General features: G+C 44.7%; 1 protein-coding gene across 2 annotated transcripts in view; it reads right to left on the reverse strand.

Annotated features, from left to right (window-relative positions):
* Positions 1–22,824, reverse strand: part of Cox10 (cytochrome c oxidase assembly factor heme A:farnesyltransferase COX10) — a 111,801-nt gene that overhangs the window by 23,498 nt on the left and 65,479 nt on the right. For both annotated transcript variants that reach the window (NM_001398997.1, XM_063269908.1), the window contains one exon: positions 6,158–6,228. In NM_001398997.1, coding sequence (NP_001385926.1) covers positions 6,158–6,228 — 71 coding nt within the window. The remainder of the gene's footprint in view (positions 1–6,157; positions 6,229–22,824) is intronic.

Raw genomic sequence — 22,824 nt, forward strand, 5'->3', positions numbered from 1 at the left:
TGCCATGACACAAACAGCATGCATAATGCTGTTACCACAGGTAATCAATACATTTTTGATGAGTTGAATTAAAAGTGAGAATTCTAAAACATTTAGAAGAAATAATAGGCCTTGAGAATATTAGAGATATGAATTTATCTGGACATACCAATGACAGGGGTGTCACTGAACTACTACCATATAAGGCACATTGGAAATTTAAACTGAGTTTGATGAAGATAGATTATAGGTGACTTTATCTCTCTGTACTCTCAGAAAACAAGGAAAACAGAAAGTTTCAACTCCGACAGAACAATGAAATGCTGAGAAAGACCTGCCAGACGGGGAGGAGGGAAGGGGGAGAGAAGGGGAGGGGAGGGGGAAGGGGAGGGGAGGGGTAGAGAGGCCTCTGCATCTGAAGCAAACAAATGCAGTTATTACTATGTTTAAGAGTCCTCTTTGGAACTGAGTGTAAGGAATGAAGCACAGACAGGATTAAGTGCGTGCTGAGGCAGGACAGGTGGATTATAGCCGGAAGTCATCGGGTGGACCCAGAGCTGGAGATGAACATCACCTGAAGTCAGGCACAAGCTGCCCAGGCACAGCAGCCTCTGTCTCCTGCTATCTCTAACATTCAACTGCGAGTTTGCTTTTCTTTTGCCCCAGGGATCTGGGTCAGGGGTGAACTACCAGCTCACACTTGGGCTATGGAGTTTTTTCTCTTAGAGCTTTGAGAGAACTAAACTGAAGACAGAGGGCTAAGGCTGAGATGGTCACTTTGGGGATGTGTGAATCTAAGTGAGAGAGGGCTGCAGAAGGTTAGCATTGGAGAGCACAATGCAGGGTGCGGCAAAGAAGCAGAGGTGACCAGGAAACTGGCAGTCAGCTGCAAGCAGCAAGTGCTAAGGGGAATGCTCTCTCTAAAGAGGACAAACAGAAGAGCCACTGTACACAGCTGGCAGGCGTCTGTCTAGGAGACAAGTCGCCCTGTCTAAGTGTTCAGCCAGAGAAGAGACCCCAGGGGTGGCATGGCTGGAAAGTCCTGAGAGAGGCCTCTGAGTGAGTCTGGGCGGAATGACTTGCTTTCAGCAGACTTGGGCAGAGCCTGGAGGACTAGCCAGTGCTCCCAACAACTCCCCAAGAGCTTCTATGTGCCATAGCTCTAATGTGCTGTACACAACTGCTTGTTCTTATCCTACAGCAACTAAAGTAAATCTTGCGGAAATACTGGGACTGTTCATGTCAAACCATTGCTCCAGACAGCTTTGGACTACTAAGTCCATTTTATCCGATTAGGAATAATGTGCCCAGGAGATGGGAGCCTTACTGGGTAGGACAGTTCAACAACACTGGACAGTTGTGTAACAAAGGGTAGGAAGAAAAGATCTGTGAGAATATGCAAACAACAGGATACCAGAGCCCCAGGAACCTCCCGCTTTTTAACTTTGCACATGACAAATCCCTACTGGCAGTGAAGTGGTCAGTCTGAAGTCAGAGATCACATGTTCCCAGGAGCACAGCTGCGGTGCTTTGGCTCCAATAGGCCTACACTCGTGGAGACGACAGCAAGGTTAAGACAGTTCCATTACCAACCCCCTGGAGCACTTCTCTGCACACGTCCTCCCAGGCAGATACAAGAGCGCTTTACCCGAGAGCACTGTGGCTCCAGGAGGCTTCTCGTGCATCTGGGCCCTTCCTGAGTGATGTGCACATGTGACTCCCATGCCACTAAAGAGCCTGATGAATCATTCTGTCACAAAGGCCCCAGAGTTGAAGGAAAATGCAGAAAGCCACAGGGTCAAGTGTTTCCACAGGAAAGACACTGGTAACTAGAAGCTATAAAGATGTGTCCATTAACTACCTGTGCTGTTGTAAGGCACCACTGGTCCAGGATACACACTCAAAGAATCATGTCTGTATGTTGTAGGATGAGTCCAGGCACCCATCGTAACATAAGGCACCATTTTGTTCACTAGAGTGGAAAACGGAAGCAGTATTTTTCAAATGGGGTAAGATTAACAATTGCTTATTTATTTTTAAATTTTTTTAAATTGTAAGTGACAACAGAACAGTGGAGGAAGTGGCTTTTGTGGTGGCAGGAATCAGTGTCAGGCATATGCTGAGTACAGACTGCACCAACTGAGCGACAGCTGCGGCTGGCATTTTGTATCTGAAATACTTGGTGCTTTCCAGTACAGTCAGTGTGCAGTCTGCGCTGCTTCAAGTTTGTGATCTCCCTCTTAGCCTTCTAACTACCCGGATCACAGGTATGGTCCACCATGCCAGATGGCAAGTGGCATTTTATACAGGTTATTGGCAGGTAAGTAAAACTGAGGTACTGTCCTCTGTACTTGTCTTGGGAAGGTGAGAAAGATTATAATTTTTTTTAAGTTTGTTTTCATTAGACTATATTTTAACTCTATTTCACCCTTCGATCCTAATAAAAATAAAGAAAATTTCTATGTTTAAAATATAAAGAGTATGTTTTCATTATTTAAAATATAAAGAGTATGTTTTCATTATTTAAAAAAGTGAATTAACTCGCTGCTCTTCCTTAGTTATCAGCTACAACCAGCATCACCCCTCCCCCGTGTAAGAAAGCTGTAAAAACGGCAGCAATTATAAGGACAGGTAAGCAGCACTGAGGGCTGAGGCTGTCTCAGGCTAGACACCCCAGTTCCACAATGTATTCAGTTTATGTAGGTCAGCCCTAAATGGAAACATATTAGACTCTAAATTATCCTTCACGGTCCCCTGAAGTCATCCATAGAGGACATGCGGGGTTATGTCCACACACATCTAGGGGACAGTGGCTATGTTCACTCAAGTTGGAGAATGGTCTAGTGATGTTGCAGGGGGACGAAAGCAAAGGTTGCAGAGACTTAGCATCAAAGCACTTGGCCATCAGGAGGCTGTGGTGGGAAGGCTGCCTGTCTCTTCCCTTCTGCCTTCAGGTTGGCGGTGGTCAGAGGACTAGGCTGCACACTAGGTCTCAATGATTCCGTTCTAACCTTTCTTGGCTCCTCTGCCTTAGGAACTACCTGAGACCTGTAGGACTTGACAAAAGTAGTGCAGGGCCATGTCAGAGAGCAAGAGTTGTGGGAGAAGAAAAAAGCGGGCAAAAAGTCACAGTGGTGAGGTAGGGAGGTGGAGTGGGCAGAGCCCTTCTGTGGGGGACAGGCAGTCCACATAGCAGGCAGAGTCTTGGAAAGCAGCCGCCAGCCGCCCTCTCATCAGCCTGGTTAGACACAGTAGGACTTCAGGGTCTTCAATGTTGTAACTCAGTCTTCCCACTCCCACCCTTTTCCTCCTCCTAGCTGTCGTTGAGGTCATCCTCTGGGACTTGTAACAGGTCTCCACTTTTTTCTCTACTAGTGATCCTCACCCCCTGAGGGCCTGTTTTAGCTGAAACTTGGCTCCAGTGTGGCACACATGTGACTGCCTCTGGCTTCCCAGGTGTATCTGAGTTCTTGCAGTGGTTTCTTCCAACTGCATCTCATAGCCTTCTCTTCCTTGTTCCTTAGCCTGCGCCATCTGCTTTACCCTGCCCATTGAGTCCAGCGCTGTTTTTAAAGGTGCACTCCTCTTATCCCCTTTGAAAGCATTTACAGTTCCATTTATTTATAATCTTGTCATTTATTATTTATTATATGTGTATGCATGCACAGCATGCTTGTGGAGGTCAGAGGTCAACTTGAGGAAATCAGTTCTCTCTTTCTAACAAGTGGACCCAGGGGACTGAACTGAAGTCATTACGCTTGGCAGCAAGCGCCTTAACCTGCTTTGCCATCCTGTATGGCTGGCGTCCTCTAATCTTAAAGCTCACGGACTCATCCTTCACTCCTGACCCCGGTGCCTTGGCAGTCTATGTCATGTGTGCTTGCTTTGACAGACATGTCAGGAAACCAAAAATATCCTGACTTTTGTATTTGTCTGGTCCAGGAGATAATTCTTTTTTTTTTTTTTTTTTTGGTTCTTTTTTTTGGAGCTGGGGACCGAACCCAGGGCCTTGCGCTTCCTAGGCAAGCGCTCTACCACTGAGCTAAATCCCCAACCCCTCGGGAGATAATTCTACTCTCTATTGTCTACTCATCTGTCCATCTGTTTGTCTATCCACTCATCACGGCTGTGCTAGCCAGCTTTAATATATGTCACATAAGCTAGAGTCATTTGCGAAGAGCTATTAGGTGAGAAAATACTTTGCAGACTGGCTTGTGGGCAAGTCTGTGGGGGCACTGTCCTGATTAATGACGGGTGTGGCAGGGCCCAGCTCAGCTCAGGTGCCATCCCTGGGATGGTGGACCTGAGATGCCTAAGAAAGCAGTCTGAACAAGCCGTGAGGAGCAAGCAAGTAGGCAGTGCTCCCCCATGGCCTCTGTTCCTACCTTGACTTGCTGCAGAGATAGTGTGACCTGGACACTTAAGATGAAACCAACCCTTTCTCTCCAAGTTGCTTTAGGTCCTGGTGTTTTATCACAGCCATAGAAACCCTAATGAAGACAGCTGCCATCAGTACTCTGCCACGTTCACTGGTGCATCCATCACAAGACTTCTGTCAGACTGTGGTCTCAGAACTTAGTACAGGAGAGACAGTGCTGAGCAGGGCTGCGACAGCGCCTGGTACGAAGTGGGATGTAGCAACAGCAGCACAGCAAAGCCTACAGCTCCAGGGCACTGCGGGCATAGTCAGCCTGGCACACAGGAGGAGCATGGCATGCACAGGGTGAGGGCAATGAGATCAAGAGAACAGACCCTCAGGGTGAGGCAGAAGAGCCGCAGGGACATGCACTGAGAACAGGCCTCGGCGACACTGGAGAGACAAAATGTTCTGTCTTCACTGCATTTTGGGAAAAGGTTTAAGTGAGAACTAATTTGATCATTGGAAGATGCATCTGCCAACTGAGGGGAAGCAAGAGAATGGTTCTCCCATTGCTGCTGAGCAACCTGCACCCACCTGAAGAGGCCCAGCAAGTGTGGGCAACACCACACAAGGTCTAGGACTGTCCAGAAGGCCAGAAGGCCAGGAGGCACTAAACACAAAGACAGGGTCAAAGGAAGCCCAAGGCTGCCTCCAAGTGCCTGGCTTTAGAAAACACATGAAGAAATGTAAGGAAAAGGGCAGAGGTGAAGACATAGCCTGTGCAGGGCACTCGACAGAGGTCTCCAGAACCTCTGGGCTCAGAACAGTGGTCTGCAATAGAAGAATAAACGGGGCAGATGGGGCAAGAGAAGAGGGAGATCCTGTGCTTGGGTCAGATACTCTTTATTGTATTTACAAATCACCAGGATAGGTCTCTGTGTAGAATCTGGAACACTGTACAAGCTGCTTAAGAAGTTGGTATCCTGTGAGAAACAGAACTGTTACTTCAGTCATCACTGCCCTTCAGTCTATGACACTGCCTGTCTGGTAAGTGAATTAAAGCACACGCCCATATTCATTCTCTCTCTCTCTCTCTCTCTCTCTCTCTCTCTCTCTCTCTCTCTCTCTGGCTCTTCCATAGGACGGGAGATATACTATTAAAGTGGATGAATGGGGAATTAGGAGGATCACATGGGGAGGAAGATGGGAGGGCAGCATAGACGAGGAAGTATGAGGAGGAACAGCTAACACTACGGGCCTTAGGAAAACCATACTGAAACCTACGACCACAGAAGGTTCCTAAAATATGTACACATATGAATGGAATTTAAATGAACTTATCATATAATGGGGAGGGCAATGTCCTAACTAGACAGACCCCATTGTTGAAGACACCACTTACTTATGGCACAGAACATGAAGGGGTCTAGCTGGCACTCACTGGATGTTTCATCTCTACTGACTAATATTGCTCACGGTGCTGGAGAGTGCCATACACGTTACTTGAGAAAAAGTCATCAGCCTTACCCAGCTGTGAGCCCCGAGAGCTACAACAGTGACCTGTCTGCAAGCTATTGGTACAACAGTAGTACAAATGTGATGGGAACAGCCATCTGATACCTTGTTGATTGGATTTAAGGCTCACTCTACAAGTGAACTCATCTGACACTGCCAATGAGGCCAAGAAGCTGAGACTAGATAGGTCATGGGAGCTAGGTGAAAACTTACCATAATTATCCTGCTAAATGAGCAGGACAATAAGACAGGCTTCAGGGTGAGCAAGCCGATGGATGGAGAGGAGGATCAATCATGGCTTACCTGATCTGTCCACGAACCAGAGGTCTGTTCTTTGTTCTACTCATGTTTGAGTCAAACGGCACCTCAAAAAACTGTAAGAACAGGGAGAAAACAGGAAGGTATTAAATATCACACAAAGCAATTCTGCTTTGACATTCACGCTTTTTCCTCAGCAGATTTTAGCCCTATCCCTTCTTTTTGGTGGTGGTGGTGCTGGAGACCTCCATCCCACTAAGATACCCCTGCTTCTCATTTCAACATGAAGCAATACTGTGTCATTTCCTAAGGAAAAATTCTCTGGGAGAGACAAACTTTTTAAAAAATGTACTGTAAAGAATATGTACTTTTATTCTCATTGAGAACGGTTTGCTTAAGTACACAGATACAATCTTTAAACCCCGGTGTAGTTCCAGGTTTAAGGCAGTAGAACCCTTCACACTTGAGTCTGCCACACTCCCCAAAGCCTTATGTATATCGGCCATCAGCACTGCTCCTGAGACCAGGAGTAATTAAGGGCCCAGATGAAAGCGTTGAGGTGAGGCTATGATTTTGGTCTTCTTGCTCTGCCTGGCAAAGGCTAGATTTCACGTGTTCATAAAGCTTACAGCACCCTAGCCTAGACACATTCAGCGGTCGTCTCTCATGCCCACACACTAAAGTTCTCTTTTTACCCCTGTTTACCTGTCAAAAGGCAGCCCGAGAAATTTCCAAACCCGTGATAAACTATATAAATAGGTTCTATAATTTGTTATCAATGTCTCCTACTTGCCAACGTTAGGGGTATAAACGTAATCCAGAACCTGATCAGATTATCTGAGAAAGCCTTTGATTAAATGGGCTGAAGGCGGACCAGCAGAAGCAGCAGTAACTCAACAGAAGTTAATCTATCTTCAGCCATGCTCCTTAAGAACCCCGGGAGCTGTTCCCACAGTGACTCAATGGTCAAATCACACTAATGCGATAAGGGCTCTGAGAAACACTAACAGGAATAAATCTAATTAATGCTGCTCACTCTGTGTTTCCAAAACTTACTTGAGCATGAAATCTTTTTTTCAAGAAAAACATGTTTAACAGATTTCAGAAATGTCTGGACTGAGTCTACTCAGTGATAGGAATCAACTGTACATGTGTGCAGACTGTAGCTCTAGATGCTGGCCTCTGCACTCAGAGCTCCACAGGTTAGAGGAAAGTGTGGCTATGGAGAGCAGTGTAGGAAGGGCTGGGGTACTTACAGGAGCCTTGCGATGCCCCCTAGTAACAAACACATGTGCTTTCTTTCTATTGCTACGATGAAACACCACAGCCGTAAGCAACTTGGGAAGGAAAGGGTTTATTTACTTTACAACTCTCAGGTCCCACTTCATTATGGAGGGAAAGGAAGGCAAGGCAGGAACTCAAGGCAGGCACCTGGACCCAGGAACTGAAGCAGAGAACGTGGAGTAATGTGGGACACCAGCTTACTTCCCACGGCTTGCTCAGGCTGCTTTCTTAGACTATAGTATAGGACCACCAGCCCAGGGATGGCACCATTCACAGTACACTGGGCCCTCCCATATTAGTCATCAAAATGCCCTAGAGACTTGTCTGCAAGCAATCTGACGGGAGCATTCTAAACCGAGGTTGGTTCTTCTTCCCAGACAAAACTAGTGTGCATCAAGTTGGCAAACAAACAAATCCAACCAGGACAATTGACCGCATGTCACTTTGACATACCGATAACTTTCCTTTCTTATTTCTACCCAAGATCTCACATTAATACCAACATTACAAGATAAAATACATTCCAACTTTAGAAAGCTCCACAGTCTTTAAAAACTCAAACACTTCTAAAAGTTCAGCCTCTTTAAAATACCTAACACCACTTTACAATTTGAAGTCTCTCAATTGTCCCTGTGAACTCAAAACTAAGTTACAAACTTCTTACTCTAAGGAGGAGGAGTCAGGACATGGTTACAAACAAACCAAATGAAAGCCAAACTCCAACGTGTAAATCAAATCCTGCAACTCAAGGTCTTCCATCTGGGATACACTCTGCTGTTCTGGGCTCCAAAGGGCTTAGGCAGCTCGCCCCTCTCAGCTCCACCATCCTTAGCACACACAGCTTGCCTCAGAGGCTCAGGCCGGCTCCACACCATGCCTGCCACTGCCCTTGGAGAGCCCTCGGAGTCTGTCCTCTCCAGTATGGCAGGGTCTCTACAGGCTGCACCTGTATCACAAACCTCTCCTGGGCATGCTTCACGGACTCTGACCCAGCTACACGGTGTCAAACCTCAACTTCTCTCCATGACCCCTTCATTCCTAGTGTTTCCAATGCAACTCAGGCACTTTTCCAGTGTCTCTCCTGGCCCCTCACAGTGACAGGTCTCAGCTGCTTTCCATGACCCCTGCCTGCCTTTAAAACCTACCACCTGGCACACCAACTTTGGCTGCCAGCATGAGCTGGCCTTGGCCCTTTCTATGTCATACCTTCTATGTGCTGAACTTGAGAAAATACCCCAAGAAGATTTTATTTCAGTGATGTTTGTCTCTTATTAATCAAAGCTGATTTTTCAGTCCCAGCTACTCATCATCACCTGTCCTAGTAAAACAAAGGTTTCATTGCTACGAATTCTTAGTCAACAACCTCGACAGTCTTGATAGGGTCTTTGCTTCCTCCTGAAATATCGCATCTGATCAGAAGTATTCTGATACTCTTAAGTTCTCATAACAATTCATTAAGCTCTGAGCAGTCAGTGGCCTTTCCAGCCCCAGGTTCCAAACACTTTTACTACAGTCTTCCCCAAAGTGACATGGCCAGGTCTGCTACAGCAATATTCTATTTCTGGTAACAATTTTTGTCTCAGTTTGCTTTTTTCTGCTGAGATCAAATACTACTGGCCAGAAATAACTTGTGGAAAAAGGTTTTGCTTCATCTGACATACTCTATCACTGAGGGAAGCTGAGGCAGAAGTTTAAGTCAGGAACTGAAGACCACGGAGGACACTGTTTCCTGGCTTGCTCCCATGGCTCTTCTTGTTAAGCTTTCTGTCTTACAACCCCCAGGAATGACTGACAGGAACACCATCTCCAATAGGCTGGGCCCTCCCACATCAACCATTAATCAAGAAAATGCTCCATACGTTTGCCTATAGGCCAGCCTGAGGGAGGCATTTTCTCAACTGAGGTTCATCTTTGAAATAACTCTAGCTTTTGTTAAGTTGACAAAGAAATAACCAGGACACACACACACACACACACACACACACACACACACACACACACACACAGATTAAGAATCAAGCAAAGTTGTATTCTGAAGTATTTTGAAAATTGGAAGTCCTACAGCCTTTAAAAATTCAAGCATTTTAAAAGTTTAGTCTCTTTAAAATATATAACATCACTTTAAAAATCGAAGTTTCTTAAGTGTTGGTTACTGGTTTACTTCCCACATTTTACTTAGTATAAGCTGCCCAATATCAAGAAGCCAAAAAGCTTGAAGAAAATGGATAGGACCCAAAGACAAATAATGTCTTTCCACCTTTAGGGGAGATGTTAATGCCTTTGTGAGGCGGCTGTACAGCACACGAACTATACTGCTATGGTCTGTTTGGAAATTAAATTTGCTTGAATGGTGTATCTGAGTGCCATGCTCAAAGGGATGGCTCCATTCCATGTCACTCTGTTTGGGCACTGCCCAAAGTTTCTTCCTGTGTAGCTGTGGGATAGTCTGTCACAGAGCTTCAGTGAGCTCTGGGAGTAGACGTGAGGCAGCAGCCATGCTGATTCTTGGAAAGCCGGTATGGTGGCAGGTGCTATTTGTAGCTCACACTCAGTTACAGAACTGATGGCCACACACTGTTGGCGTCCAGCAGCACTGGGTCTGCAGCTTCTCCGGCTCAGGACAGATCTCCTCAGCCTGCTTCCAAGTTCTTCCAGCTTCTAAAGATCTTCAGCCAAGTTTGTGTGCTGCTCTCTGGCAAAGTGCACCAGTTCTTCGCAGGTCACCTGGAGCATCGGCGGCAGTTGCTTGCAGGAGTCCAGAGGGTCAGGCTTGCCCTCACTAGTCACTGTGCTTCAGACCCCACACTGCTACCCTACTCCTCTGCTTTCTTCATCATGGCTTTGTTTATGGACCTAGCACCATGCACAAGTAAATCAACCTTACATAACCTGTTCAGTGCTTAGGTTGCAGAAAAGCTGATCCCTTATGTTACTCACTGTGGGACTGACATTCTGATCAAGCTATCGCTGACACAGGTTTCTGCACTTACTTTTAACATGGCTACTATTAAGGGCTTGACTTGGAACTGAAGAGGTGATTTAGCAGTTAAGTGCATGTACTGCTCTTGACTCCTCTGCACCCGATATCAGGTAGCTCACAGTGACCCAGAACCCAGCTCTATGGGGCTGGTGCTTTTAACCTCCATATGAACCGTACACACCCATGCATTAATTATATGCATGTAATTACAATTTGTTTTAAAGGGAATTTTCATTACTTATTAATCCGAGGGGCAGACGTTTTAAGATGTGAATATAAAATTCTCGACGTTAAAGAGAAACAGTATAACACTATGCAAATGAGTCCTCAGTGAACGCTCCATGAGCCATCAGTGCAAGCAATGCTCATAGGCATGGCCTGTTAGATTCAGTAAAAAGCGATGCATAATTTGTAAGTGTTAACCTGCCTATTAGAATCTACATTCTGTATTGAATTAACTGAAGTCTCATGTTAAAAGATTCTGTTGTAAATGTTCACGTCATCCCCTTACCCCAACTTTCAAATACAGTTTTGGACATTTGGGGTGACTTTTTCTTTCTGGTCTGAAATGTGTGTATTAGTTTCATTCCATGGGACTACTAAGGGTTTCAGTCATAAACTGTTATGTTGTAGTCTATAAGGTGTTACTCTAACATGATACAGAGACTGGTGGTAAATACTTTTTAGGGCTTGAGCTCTGTCATGGGTGTGCATACAAGTGCTTGACATTTGTAGACATTTTAATGAATTAGTTCATCCAGATAGGAAAGATGAAGCGGTTTCTGTATTTCTGGGAATCCAGCCATCCAAACATGGTGACCGGGACTAGAAAGCAGTAGCGAACTCCAGGCCACAGATCGGCAGCAGCTCTGGACTCTGCGAGGGCCTCATTCCTCAGAAGCCACATCTGGGCAGAAATGCCATGCTAACCAAGACTTAGGGTTCATTTCAGTGAGGGCATGACGCCCCTTCCACACACCAAGGGATTAGAGCTCACACTGCCTGATTCTGTTTTCCATGCACTTTATAGAGTGTCCTTCAGTTAGGTCATTGCTCTGGTTTAGATATTTAAACCTCATTTCCAAAACACAGAGCAGAGTATGTTCAGACGAAAGTTTACGCGCTCTTTAGCAGTTAAGACTATAGATCTTACATGTAGCGACCGCTGCCTACTCATGTTTCCCTGTGGTTTATAATTTTTTTTGTCTATAAGGCTTTCATGGCTTTAACTATTTCTGAAGCACAACTTGAATTCTTGCAATGTGTTGAATATAAAAGACAAATATGATATGAACTCTCAGAATGTACGGTTTCCTTGATACCCAAGGGAGATTGGTTTCAAGATGTCGTGGATATTCAAGTCCTATAAAAGGAATGGGAAGTAAGGCACACAGCGTATGGTCACACTTCCACATGCTCTATGTCACCGCCAGGTTGCTTGCTCTACCACAGTGAAGCAGTGAAATGGCTGCTGAACTGTATGTACGGCTGCAGCAGGACACAAGGAAGAGCGTGCTGACTCAGCACAGACACGTGTCCTGAAGTCAAACACTCCTGACTTGTGGCTTAAATTTATGGACCATGCAATAAAAAATAAAAGATAAAACAAGGATGAACTAACTGTACCCAGGAGAGTTCATAGCGCATTGAGAGAGATGGACAGCTCACAGGTCTCTCTTGGGCCTAAGCTGCTCTTTTAACAGAAGGTTCTGCTCAAGGTTTGAGTGGCCACAGGACCACTCCTCTGGTCTCCTAAGAGCCCATCTCATCTAAATTGGACCAGCTGAGACTTTTTTCCTGGGACAGTACAAGGCAGTGCCCAGGGAACTGTGACCAGCTTCTTTCACTGGCCACAGAATAACATGCAGAGAAAATAAAACAGGGGAGCTACCAATGCTGGGGGCAGTGATCTGGAAGGTCCTCACCTCTACTTCTTCAGTTTAGTTGAAAGTTTCCCGGGTACTGTGCTGTCCTGGGAGGACGAGGAAGAAGAAATTCTAAACACTGGAGCCATGAATACCCTTAGCTCTTTGTCCCCTTAGCGAACAATATATTTTCTGTCTAGGTTAAAATTTCAAAAGGGCGTTTTCCTCTCAGTCTGTTTTTGTAAAAATCCACCAACCGTTTGGACATTTTTCATTTTGAACTTTTCCTTTCTTCCTCAGGCTCATGGCCTTGTTACACCCTCAGCTATAGGCTCCCTGCCCTCCAGCAACTCCGAGACTAGCTGTGCGCTTCCACTCCTAGAGTGAAGAGCAGTAGAAACAGAAGTCAGCCTAGCCCAGAGGACAGGGCCTTGCTAGCTCATGCACCTTGTGCAACCTGCAGTCACCTTCACATGACATCAGGTCAGCCATCACGGCTGTGTCTAGTTCGGGGTCTTGAGTCTGCTTTGTCTATTCCTGCATGTACTTCCTCTGGGAAGCAGGAAGTAGGTTCTAGTGTTCTCTGCCTCACTCAGGAAGCTGAGTCCCTGCTAGTCTTAAGAGAAAAGTTCAGAACCAACAGGCCCTGGGCCTATCCTGAAAGCACAGGGAGGTGCTGGTGGAGAAACTGTGACTCAGTGCTCCCACTCAAACCACAAGTGCTAGTTTCTACACACTAAAGAAAAAGTCCATGCTCAGAAGAAACTATGAAGGTGCTAGGCAGATGGGTACCTTAAAGCCACTTACAGCTACATTTCCCCCTCCCCCCGCTGAGTGAGAGCAACATTCCTCTGAAGGCCCCACAGAAGAACAAACCCTGCAGCCTGCTGGAGTTCAGAGCTTGTTACTCCATCTCAAAAGCTGTCAGTGTGTGTTTGTCATTCCGACCTAGCTCACAGCTCCTAACAGCTCAAGATAATATCTCCATCAATCTTCAACCAGATTAAAGGGGATGTTTAAAAAGGAGCTCATGGAGGGGCACCTATAGGACCCATATAACATTTCTTCTTACAAACCAGTTAAGATGCCCAGTGAGCTGTTACTTTTCCCCTGTTACCCATGTCCTACTGGTCTACCTCCAATAAACAAACCATGACTCATTTTCATTGAGATTTTTCCCCATGAGGCATCTGAAATAGCAAATGCAGGCAGTCTGGCATTCATCAAAAGTGGCTTTCATGCCTACGGTGACTGTGCAACGTTCTTTGAACAGGTCATACCGGCCATCTCTCATGAAGGTTTTGTCCTCAAAAGAAAAAAAAAAAGGCTCAAAACATAACCTAGTCCTTATTAAAGGCAACTACTGCATCCTACAGTAAAAGGGAGCCTAGCTAGGCCTCGCCTCAGAGCCTCTACATAAAGTGACCTGCTGTTCCTGCTGGGAGGATCTCAATTTGTAAACACTGTTTTCTGACAAAAGATGGAAGGAAATGGAAATATTTATAATACCTGTCTCTGGGCAGTGAGGGAGGGTGATTTATTATTCTTATCTTCTCGATTTTTCAGTGTCTATAAAGACCATGCATTTTCTATTTAGGGAAAAACTGAAAGTAATCCCAAGCCAGGTGTGCTGCTGGTACACGCCTTTAATTACAGCCTTGAAGGGGGAATCAGGGAGACGGGGAGTTAGAGCCTACCCTGACTGCATGACCAAACTGTCTCAGAACCCAAACCAAAGTTTCTACCTAACTGCTACAACACCTCTCTCTAGGTTAAATGAATAATATAATTACTAAGCTCACTCAGTACAAAACCAGCATTAAGGGAACCCTAACCAATCATAATCTGTTCTTCCCACAGAGTCACATAGGAAGACAAAATTCTAATCTTAAGCAGGTCACATATAGTCACTATCCCACCCAGAATGCTCCATGGGCTCAGGCCTCCTAGTCACTAGCTACTTTTCTACCACTTCCCCACAACGCCATTATCTCCTTCCTTTCATTCTGTATAGAGCAGTCAGTGATCTTTCTAGGAGCTAAGCCGGGCACGTTCTTTTCCAGTATAAAACAAAACCCCTCTGCCCTGTCCAGCACAGGGAATGAAGTGAATACTCCATCATGGTTTGCAAAGCTCTCTTAGCCATCCACGTTTCTGATTCTTCTGTTCTCTACCTCTCTCTACATGGCCCACTCTAAGCAACTCACCAGTTCTTCAGAGGCATGCTTTTAGCAGTACACACCATGCTGCAGCCTGTGGGGCCCTGCTTGCCCACATCAGGGTTGCCTAGGCAACCCTAGATTCCATGTTCTGAGCCATGCCTGTACAGAGACACTTTACTGTAAAACACTGCCATGGTGGGTACCACCGTTCTCACCACATGCTTGCCAAGGTCCACTAGGTCCTCATTACTACTCTCTGCCAACCTCGCCACAACCCCATTCAGCTCCATTGCTCCAGCCGGCAGGGAGGTCTTTCACTTCAGCCATTCTTAAGCAACTGTTGCTTTTCTCCTTCCTCCTCCTTCAACACTGGTAACTCTGTTACTGAGCACCAGCTCCTCTAACAGGACCCAAATTTCTTTTCCTACTCTTAACCTGCAACCAAATGTAGCCTCTTCCTTAATGCTATTAAGCCTTGGCTTGTGTCCCCACTTGAGCTGGCTCTCCTGTCTCCTACCTTCGAGTGCACCAATGCTCCTTTCAGCAGATGTAGCTGTGTTTCTCAGCAATGGATTATTTTCCTGCACACCTAAACAAGGGCAGAGCTCCCCAGCCAACCCTCCTCTTAGCTTCGCATCTTCCAAGAGCATTATCTATTTCAGCACAAGGTGAACTGGAGAGAGGGGGTGAGTTGAGTTCCCAAATCCGCTTCCTCAATGTGGCATCCAGGGTGAGTTGAGTCTTCTAAAACTTCTAAGAAAGCTCTAAGGAATTTTCATTCAAACAGCTGCCAAAGGCTACAATTCCCTCAAAGTCTATTCTTAAAATAGTGAGTTCTAAAAGCTATTTTGAAAAGTAAATAAATGTACCAAAGGTTACCCAAAGTTACTGGCATCAGCAGAGACTACAATGACAAACAAAACCCCTTGGCTTTAAGAGATGGGAAAAACGATCAATTAGCACAACTCCAGTTGTGGCTTAATATAGACATAAATCTGAATGATGAATAAAATCCTTTAGAACTCTCTAGCTACAACTGAAGCACTATAGGGGCATCTTTTTTTTTTTTTTTTTTTTTTTTTTGTTCTTTTTTTCGGAGCTGGGGACCGAACCCAGGGCCTTGCGCTTCCTAGCTAAGCGCTCTACCACTGAGCTAAATCCCCAGCCCCCTATAGGGGCATCTTATAGAATGTCATGATATTAAACCACATAAGATTGAAGATTAAACAATAGAACATCTTAACTCTGAATTGGCTCCCTAAAATGCAAAACATTTACATGTCATTGTTAAATAAAGAAAAGCTCGATCACAAGTGGTGCAGTGAAATCAGTCAACCTGCAGAGAGTCGACGCTGCTGTAACACACATCTGGTCACAGTGGGTGGGGGTGGCAGGGTTAGAGAAATCATTAAGCAATCTGAGAACCCCCAAACAAAGGCACTGTAAAATTCTGTACTATAAAGCAAAGGAAACACCTAATCCCTCAGGAGCTGCAGTATGTATTTCAACTGGGTTATCCCTTCCCGTGGAAGGACCCAGCGACACACCAAAACCTGGGGTGACACTGGATCTCCACAGTGCACATGTGGCACAAAGCCAGTTTGCCTCGCTCTCCTGGCACCTGTTGTCTAATCATCTGTGAGAGATTATTCTAGGCAGCAGAAGAGGAGGGGCAGAAGGAGGGAAGAATGCAGGTCTTACTCCGCTTATCAGCAAACACAGCACTACACGCACTGACCTTTTCAATGGTAGTTACGTTTGCTTTCTATGAACTGTCCCAAATATTACAGTGTGCCTTTGAACTTTAGACACTATGAACCTGTAGAGGGAAATGACCTGGTTATTATGAGAAATTGATATTTTACTATATTCTTCAAGTCCTTGAGATGCTGTCCTGGGGCAATCATAGCACATTACAACCTTAACAAAACCTCAATATTACAAAATGTGTTTCCTTGTGAACCGTAGTGGAAAACTATAACAGTAAGTAAAAGCAAGAAACATCGCCTTTCAATAATAACAATAGAATAACACGCAAATTAAATGAGAAAGAAAAGTACAAGGCTATTTCTGCACATCTGGATTGGGGAAAGCAATTGCTGATGGGGATATTCCTATCAGGTTTTAACTGCCCCTGCCCTGTATTTTTTCTGTTCCGCTTTCACTCTGATGACTGAAACTGCCTTCGCTCTAGTTGGTAAGCCGCATGTGTGTACAAGCGGGTCCCTGTGTGTGAGAAGGGGTAGCGGTTCCTACTGAAAGATATGAAAAGGCTGGAAATTCCTACAACAGGGCAAGACGTTTGTCATGCAGGACGGGTAGGAATGCTGGGTAGCTGCTTAGAACCCTCAGAATTTAAGCTCTTTATAGGCTTTTCTCTCAGAAGCCACAGAAAATCATTTATTGAGCGCAATGCTGTCCTGGAGAGCGCCACATATGTACATTTCCCCCTTACCAAGGGGTCTGAGGACAGCAACATGGCCAACCAACCCATGTGGGGGCCAAGTTTCCTGCCAACAGTAGATGTCTTTTCCAGTATATGAATAAATACAAGATATTAGGTGATGCTAAAAAAGATGAAGCCATGGTAAGGATCAAGGTTTGCAATCAGCCCAACAGTGGTGGTGCACGCCTTTGATCCTAGCACTCAAGAGGCAGGTCTATCTCTGTGAATTCTAGGTCAGCCTGGTCTACACAGTGAGTTCCATGACAGTCAGAGCTACACAGAAAAACGCTGTCTTTAACAACTGAAAACAAAACAAAACAACCAAACAACAAAGTAAAACCAAAAACAACGATGAAAAATTCACAGCAAAAGATAAACAACAGGATAACATTCACGATTGGTTTACAGTGACTCCTTAACTTTAACAAACTAACTAAGCAACCAATAACTGAGTGGTGCAGTAGGAATTTACTCTTAACTCTCTGCTAAAGAGAAATTTAAACTCCATTAGGCAGGCCCACACGTTTAAGGTTTCTTGGTTTTGTGTGTATGGATGCTCTGCCTGCACAGGTGTAGCTGCCCACAGAGGTCAGAGAGGGAGTCAGATCGTGGGGAACTGGAGTTGGAGCTGGTTGTGGGACTGAGAACGGAACCATGTCCCCTGCGAGAGCAGCTGGTACTTTTCATAGTCATTCATCTTTCCAGGTTCTAGGTTAACCTGTTAAAATGCCCAGGAAGTAACTGCTGCGTGACTCAGGAGAGCTCAGACGGTTCCATTTGGTCATCAAATCCCAACATTAAGAGAGTCACAGTAAGTCTCATGTATCTATGTCACTTTTCTGACATAATTCCTAAAAGACAGGAAGCACTAGTGCTCCTTCTTAGTTGTACATGTACAATGGGAGCGAAATCTTGTGACAAGTACAAATAAAGACATGTTAGTTTGTCATTAAACATTCTGCATAACAATTCTGTATAACAGCTAAACTTGTTTTGCATATTATTTTAATTTTTGAGAACTTACTTTAATCCTCTGAAGGGGTGTGTCATTCCTGGGATATTGCGGTAAGTGGGGCATGGGGGTTGGTGGAGCAGGACTCCCATTTCATCTCTGCCCCAGAACTCCATTTACACACCTCAGACAGAGGATGCTGCACATGACATTAGACGTGAGAACAGAACTATACGTGGTCCTAGCTAAAAGGCCAGGAGCAATGAATACTTTTAATTTCAAATACTGGGTTTCAGTTAACCGGAAGATGCCCTCTTGGTCCCAAATGGAGGTCGAATCTGGAATATTGTGAATTCTCTGGATAAACAGTCTACCAAGAAACTGTGTGCCCAGTCTGCTCTTACATTTTATTTTAAGATAGGGTCTCAGAAATTGCTCAGGCTGGTCTTGAACTTCCTTGAAGCCTAAGCAAGTCCTGAAAGCAGAATTGTCTGTGTTTAGCCTCCAGTTACCTGGGATTACAGGCCCAGGTTGGAAAGATGGTTTCCAAGAAGTGCCCTTGTTTTCTTAACTTCCTTGTATCGAGGCAAGGGAACATAGAAAGAAGGCTGGATATTAGCAGTATGTTTATTAAAATAAGACATGGTGAAGAACAGCCCCCAAAAGACACATGGTAAATAATATTTGATACCAAATTGTACAGATAAGTACACTTCACATCAGACTTTACTTAGAAATGTCACATGAACTGTGACATACATGTATGTATGCCTGCGTGTGTGAGCATGTGTGTGTTGTGTGTATAAATAATCTTAGTACTTGGAGACAAAGACAGGCAGATCTAAGTTTTAGGCCAGCCAAGGCTACATCTATCTCATAAACAAAATGAAACAAAGGAAACATTTACACGTGTGTGTGTGTGTGTGTGTGTGTGTGTGTGTGTGTGTGTGCACGCCATGTCAGAGGGCAACTTTGGGGAGCTGGTTTTCTTCTTTTACCACGTGGATTCCTGAGATCAAACTCGGGTCACCAGGCTTGGTGGCAGGTGCTTTTACCCACCAAGCCATGTCATAGCCTCTGAAATCCTTCCATATTATGTAGTATTCCTTTGTAGTGCATGAGTGAAATTCTCTATCTATCTATCTATCTATCTATCTATCTATCTATCTATCTATCTATCTATCTATACATCCATCCATCCAACGTGTACATATATGGGCATGTGTGTGCCCTGCTGTACATATGGCTGTCAGAGGACAATCTCATTCTACCATGTAGGTCTTGGAGCAAAGTCAGTAGGTCATTTGGCTTAGTGACAAGCACCATTTCCAGCTAAGCCATCTCTCTGGATCTGAGGCAATGGAATTCTAAGGTAAACATTCTAGAATAGAGTATTAACACTAACTATTACAATGATCACAAAGTATAAAAAAGGTAAATAGAGTATTCAGATATAAGGTACATACTATAAGGCAGCATTAGAAAATAAGTTCCCTATAATCTAATAGTCTGTGATACCAAATTTTATAACAATACCACACTAATCTAGAGTTTAGTGGCTCTTATTCCATAAGGACGATGAACTAAAATAGTCCTTATCCCTACATGGGGCTGTCTGTAGAGGCAAATGCACACATGTCAACTGACATCTAATAATGGTTACTTTTAAACATTACAATATAGAATGTGATGTAAGGCAGAGAAATTAACACTGCAGGCTATGGCTAGTCAAAAAGTCTCAGTCAGAATTCATGCATAAAAATTTTATATGGCTAGCGCCATGAGAGAGACCCTAGCATAAACTAATGTGATTTTTCAAAATGATGGTTCTAATAAGTAACTATATTTGAGGCATCATTTCCTTTACCATTTATCATCACGGTGTGACAGTCACTCAGCCAAAAGTTATTTTTAAAAGAAATTCACTACTACATGATCTATTGCACAGCATGGTGGCGATTATTTCCTAGTGGCTCGAGTATTTCAGGGAGCTAAGCGTGGACTGAGTGTCTCATCACAAAGAAAGGGTGAGTTTTTGTGGTGAGGATATGCTAATTAGACTGGTTTGGTCATTTTACAATCTATGCATACCTAAGAATGCCAATTATATAACAGAATATGCTATTACTTGGTAATTAAAAATAAGTCAAACGCCTAAAAGTTATGCGGCAAAGAGATCATTTGTAACACTGTAACTCTGAGGAAACTCCCTGAGGATTACTGACTGTGCACAGAACACACACAGTACCTAACTACCGGAAGTCCGGACAGCTTCCTGGACGGTCAGATGGATTACTATTAAGCATGCCAAGAGCTTAAAAATGGAACAAGTCCATGCAGACAGGTGTATTCTGCTTCTGTCACTAGGGAAGGAAAGGGGCCCATACGGACGTCGGAGAGGAGGGAAAGGGGTCAGCTTGCTGCCACGTACTGCACCTCTGAAACTAGGCCCATGGGAGCCCACACCTGAAGAAAGCTACGGAGGGAAGGAGGAGCCACGTAAAGTGTTCAGTACTGCAACGCTTTGAACAGGTACAAGCTAGAAGAAAAACTAGAGGCCGTGAGGAAAAGGACTTCAAAACAACCAAGGGATGCTTCATAAATGGGGAGACAGCAAACTAACGCTGCACTGAGCACCAGGGTTGGCTTCAGAGCGGTGAGCTATGGGCTTTCTGTTCACTTTCAAAGTTTCCTTTATTATAATAAGCTGCAGCCCAGTCATAAACAGAATCAATAACACAGATAGATGTGGCTATGTGTTTCCTACAAAGGATTTGTAGATGGTTTGGTATGGAAAGTTTTTCAAAGTTCAACATTATATTTTTAAAGCCACATTAAATCTAGATTTTTCCAAAACACATTAGAAATGTGAAACATCCTCATAAGGCCCTTTTAAAGTCAGTGTGAGGAGGGTCTTTCTGCAGAGGGCTGGTTAAGCCCCTGGAGAAGGTGCTCCTGTTTGAGTTTCTTATTCTTCAACTCTGTTAGCGAAGCGCCTTGTTCCTGTAACCTGGCCTCAGTGATGTTGCTAAGAGTCTGGCCTTCTGTCATCGTTACCCTTGTACACTACTACAATTTGTTCATGTTGTACAGCACAGCAAAACAGGCCGAGGAACACTGCAAGAGAGCAGCTTCTGTGCGCCCCATTTTTTCACCTAAATTTGTGATGATTATGAGTAAAATGTCCAAGTATGGAAACATAATGTGAGATGTGAGCTTGTTTATAACCTGTTGGTGCATGTGTGTGAGGATGCACATGCACACATGTGTAACATGCATGTAGAAGTCACACAGAGGACAAGCTCACGTGCTGTCCATCAGGCAGCACCTACCTCATTTTTGAAAGAGGGTCTCTCACTGGCCTGGGGCTTGCCTAGTAGGCTGTGTGCTCAGTGATCCCCGAGATCTGTGAGCCTCCACCTCCCCAGGGCTGGGAGCACACACACACTACCCTGTCTTGTCACACGTGCTCTGCTTATCAAATACAAGCACTTTACTGAACGAACTGACCACCAGTTCCACGATGTGAGTTTTATATCTTTCCATGTTTAGTTTAACTGATAATACATGCTATTTATTTACACATAAAAATGTGCTGGGGTTACTTTTTTAAAATTTTAAAGCTTATGTTTTACTTTTTACCTATGGGTATGTAAGTGCCTGAGGCAACTCTGAAACTGGAGTTGCAGGCAGGTGTGAGCTCATGGATCCTGCAAGCTGAATTCTGGTTCTCTGGAGCAGCAAGCGCTCTCAACTGCTGAGCCGTCCCCCCATGTGCTGAGGTAATTTCATTTGAAAGTCTTAAAGGAAAAACTCACTAATACAAATCTGAAACTATTTATCTAGGCAGGGTCTCGTTACGTAGCCCTGGCTGGCCTGGAACTCACGTGTACCTACCTGCCTCTGCGTCCTGGGTGCTAGGACTGAGAACATGTACCAGCACGCATGGCAAAATCTTTTTTAAAATCAATTTTGCAGCTGAAGAATCACATACATTCTCAGCTAAAGAAATGTTATTTCCACCGAGTCAAATGGCAAATTTGTTTTGAACAAATAATTTATTTGAATTATGAGCTAACCTCATGAGGGTTAATAGGCTAACTTGGGACACACATTCATCACCTCATCAAAGTGGCGAGCGCTGGAATAAACAGAGAAGATAAGCAAACCGAGGACACCAGCGTAGCCTGCAGTGCTTGTGTACTGAGGAGCTGCAGCCAGGCACTGACTCACCACTTTCAGTCAGAAATCAATTCCCAGTGCTTTCACTCCTCCCGAGGGCTCACTCACACCAAAGACAAAGAGAAGCTTCTGAGTGTTACCTCAAGTAACCCTCACTTCAGTCCTATTTGGGACCGTCATTACTTCCCCTGTGAAGGTGAGGAAACTTGCCCAGGCCATGGCCCTCACACCTGCCCAGGCACTTTGGCTCCTGGGCCTCTGATCCACACTGCCACATCTGGTGCACTGCATCACTGAGTGTGGACAATGACAACAGTAAAGGTTTGTAAACAGATAACAAGCAGAGTGAAAGCCACGATGAATCTGGAGTGTTCTGGCAGTAGTCATCCGTGGCATATCAAATGACTCCCGGCAGCCCTGTCGCCACACACGTAGCACAAGTACTTTGTGTTGTACACACTGCCTCTCCACACAGCACTGATGCGACGTTGCGACATGCTGCCTGTGAATATCGCCTGAGGACCATCCAACTGCACGGGTTTTTCTCTTATTGAAACATACTGGTATAGTTATGGGAGACAGAAGACTTAACCTTCCATTCTCCCATCACCATTTCTTTTTAGATCTAGACAGGTGCTTCCTGCCTCTCTCCATCTATAAGCTAACTCACTTGTTTAGATGTCTTCTGTTTTTACTTAAAACTGGAATTCTGTTAGATAAATGTATTAAACCACAGAATTGTTTTTGGGCTCTGAAAGTCTAGTCCATGCTGTTCAACCTCCTGAATTCCTGGCTATGGGTTTAAGAAATCTGTCAAATGAAGCCCAGGTGACCTAAGCTG

Source organism: Rattus norvegicus, chromosome 10 (genome assembly GCF_036323735.1).
Source record: "Rattus norvegicus strain BN/NHsdMcwi chromosome 10, GRCr8, whole genome shotgun sequence".
NCBI classification, from domain to species: Eukaryota; Metazoa; Chordata; class Mammalia; order Rodentia; family Muridae; genus Rattus; species Rattus norvegicus.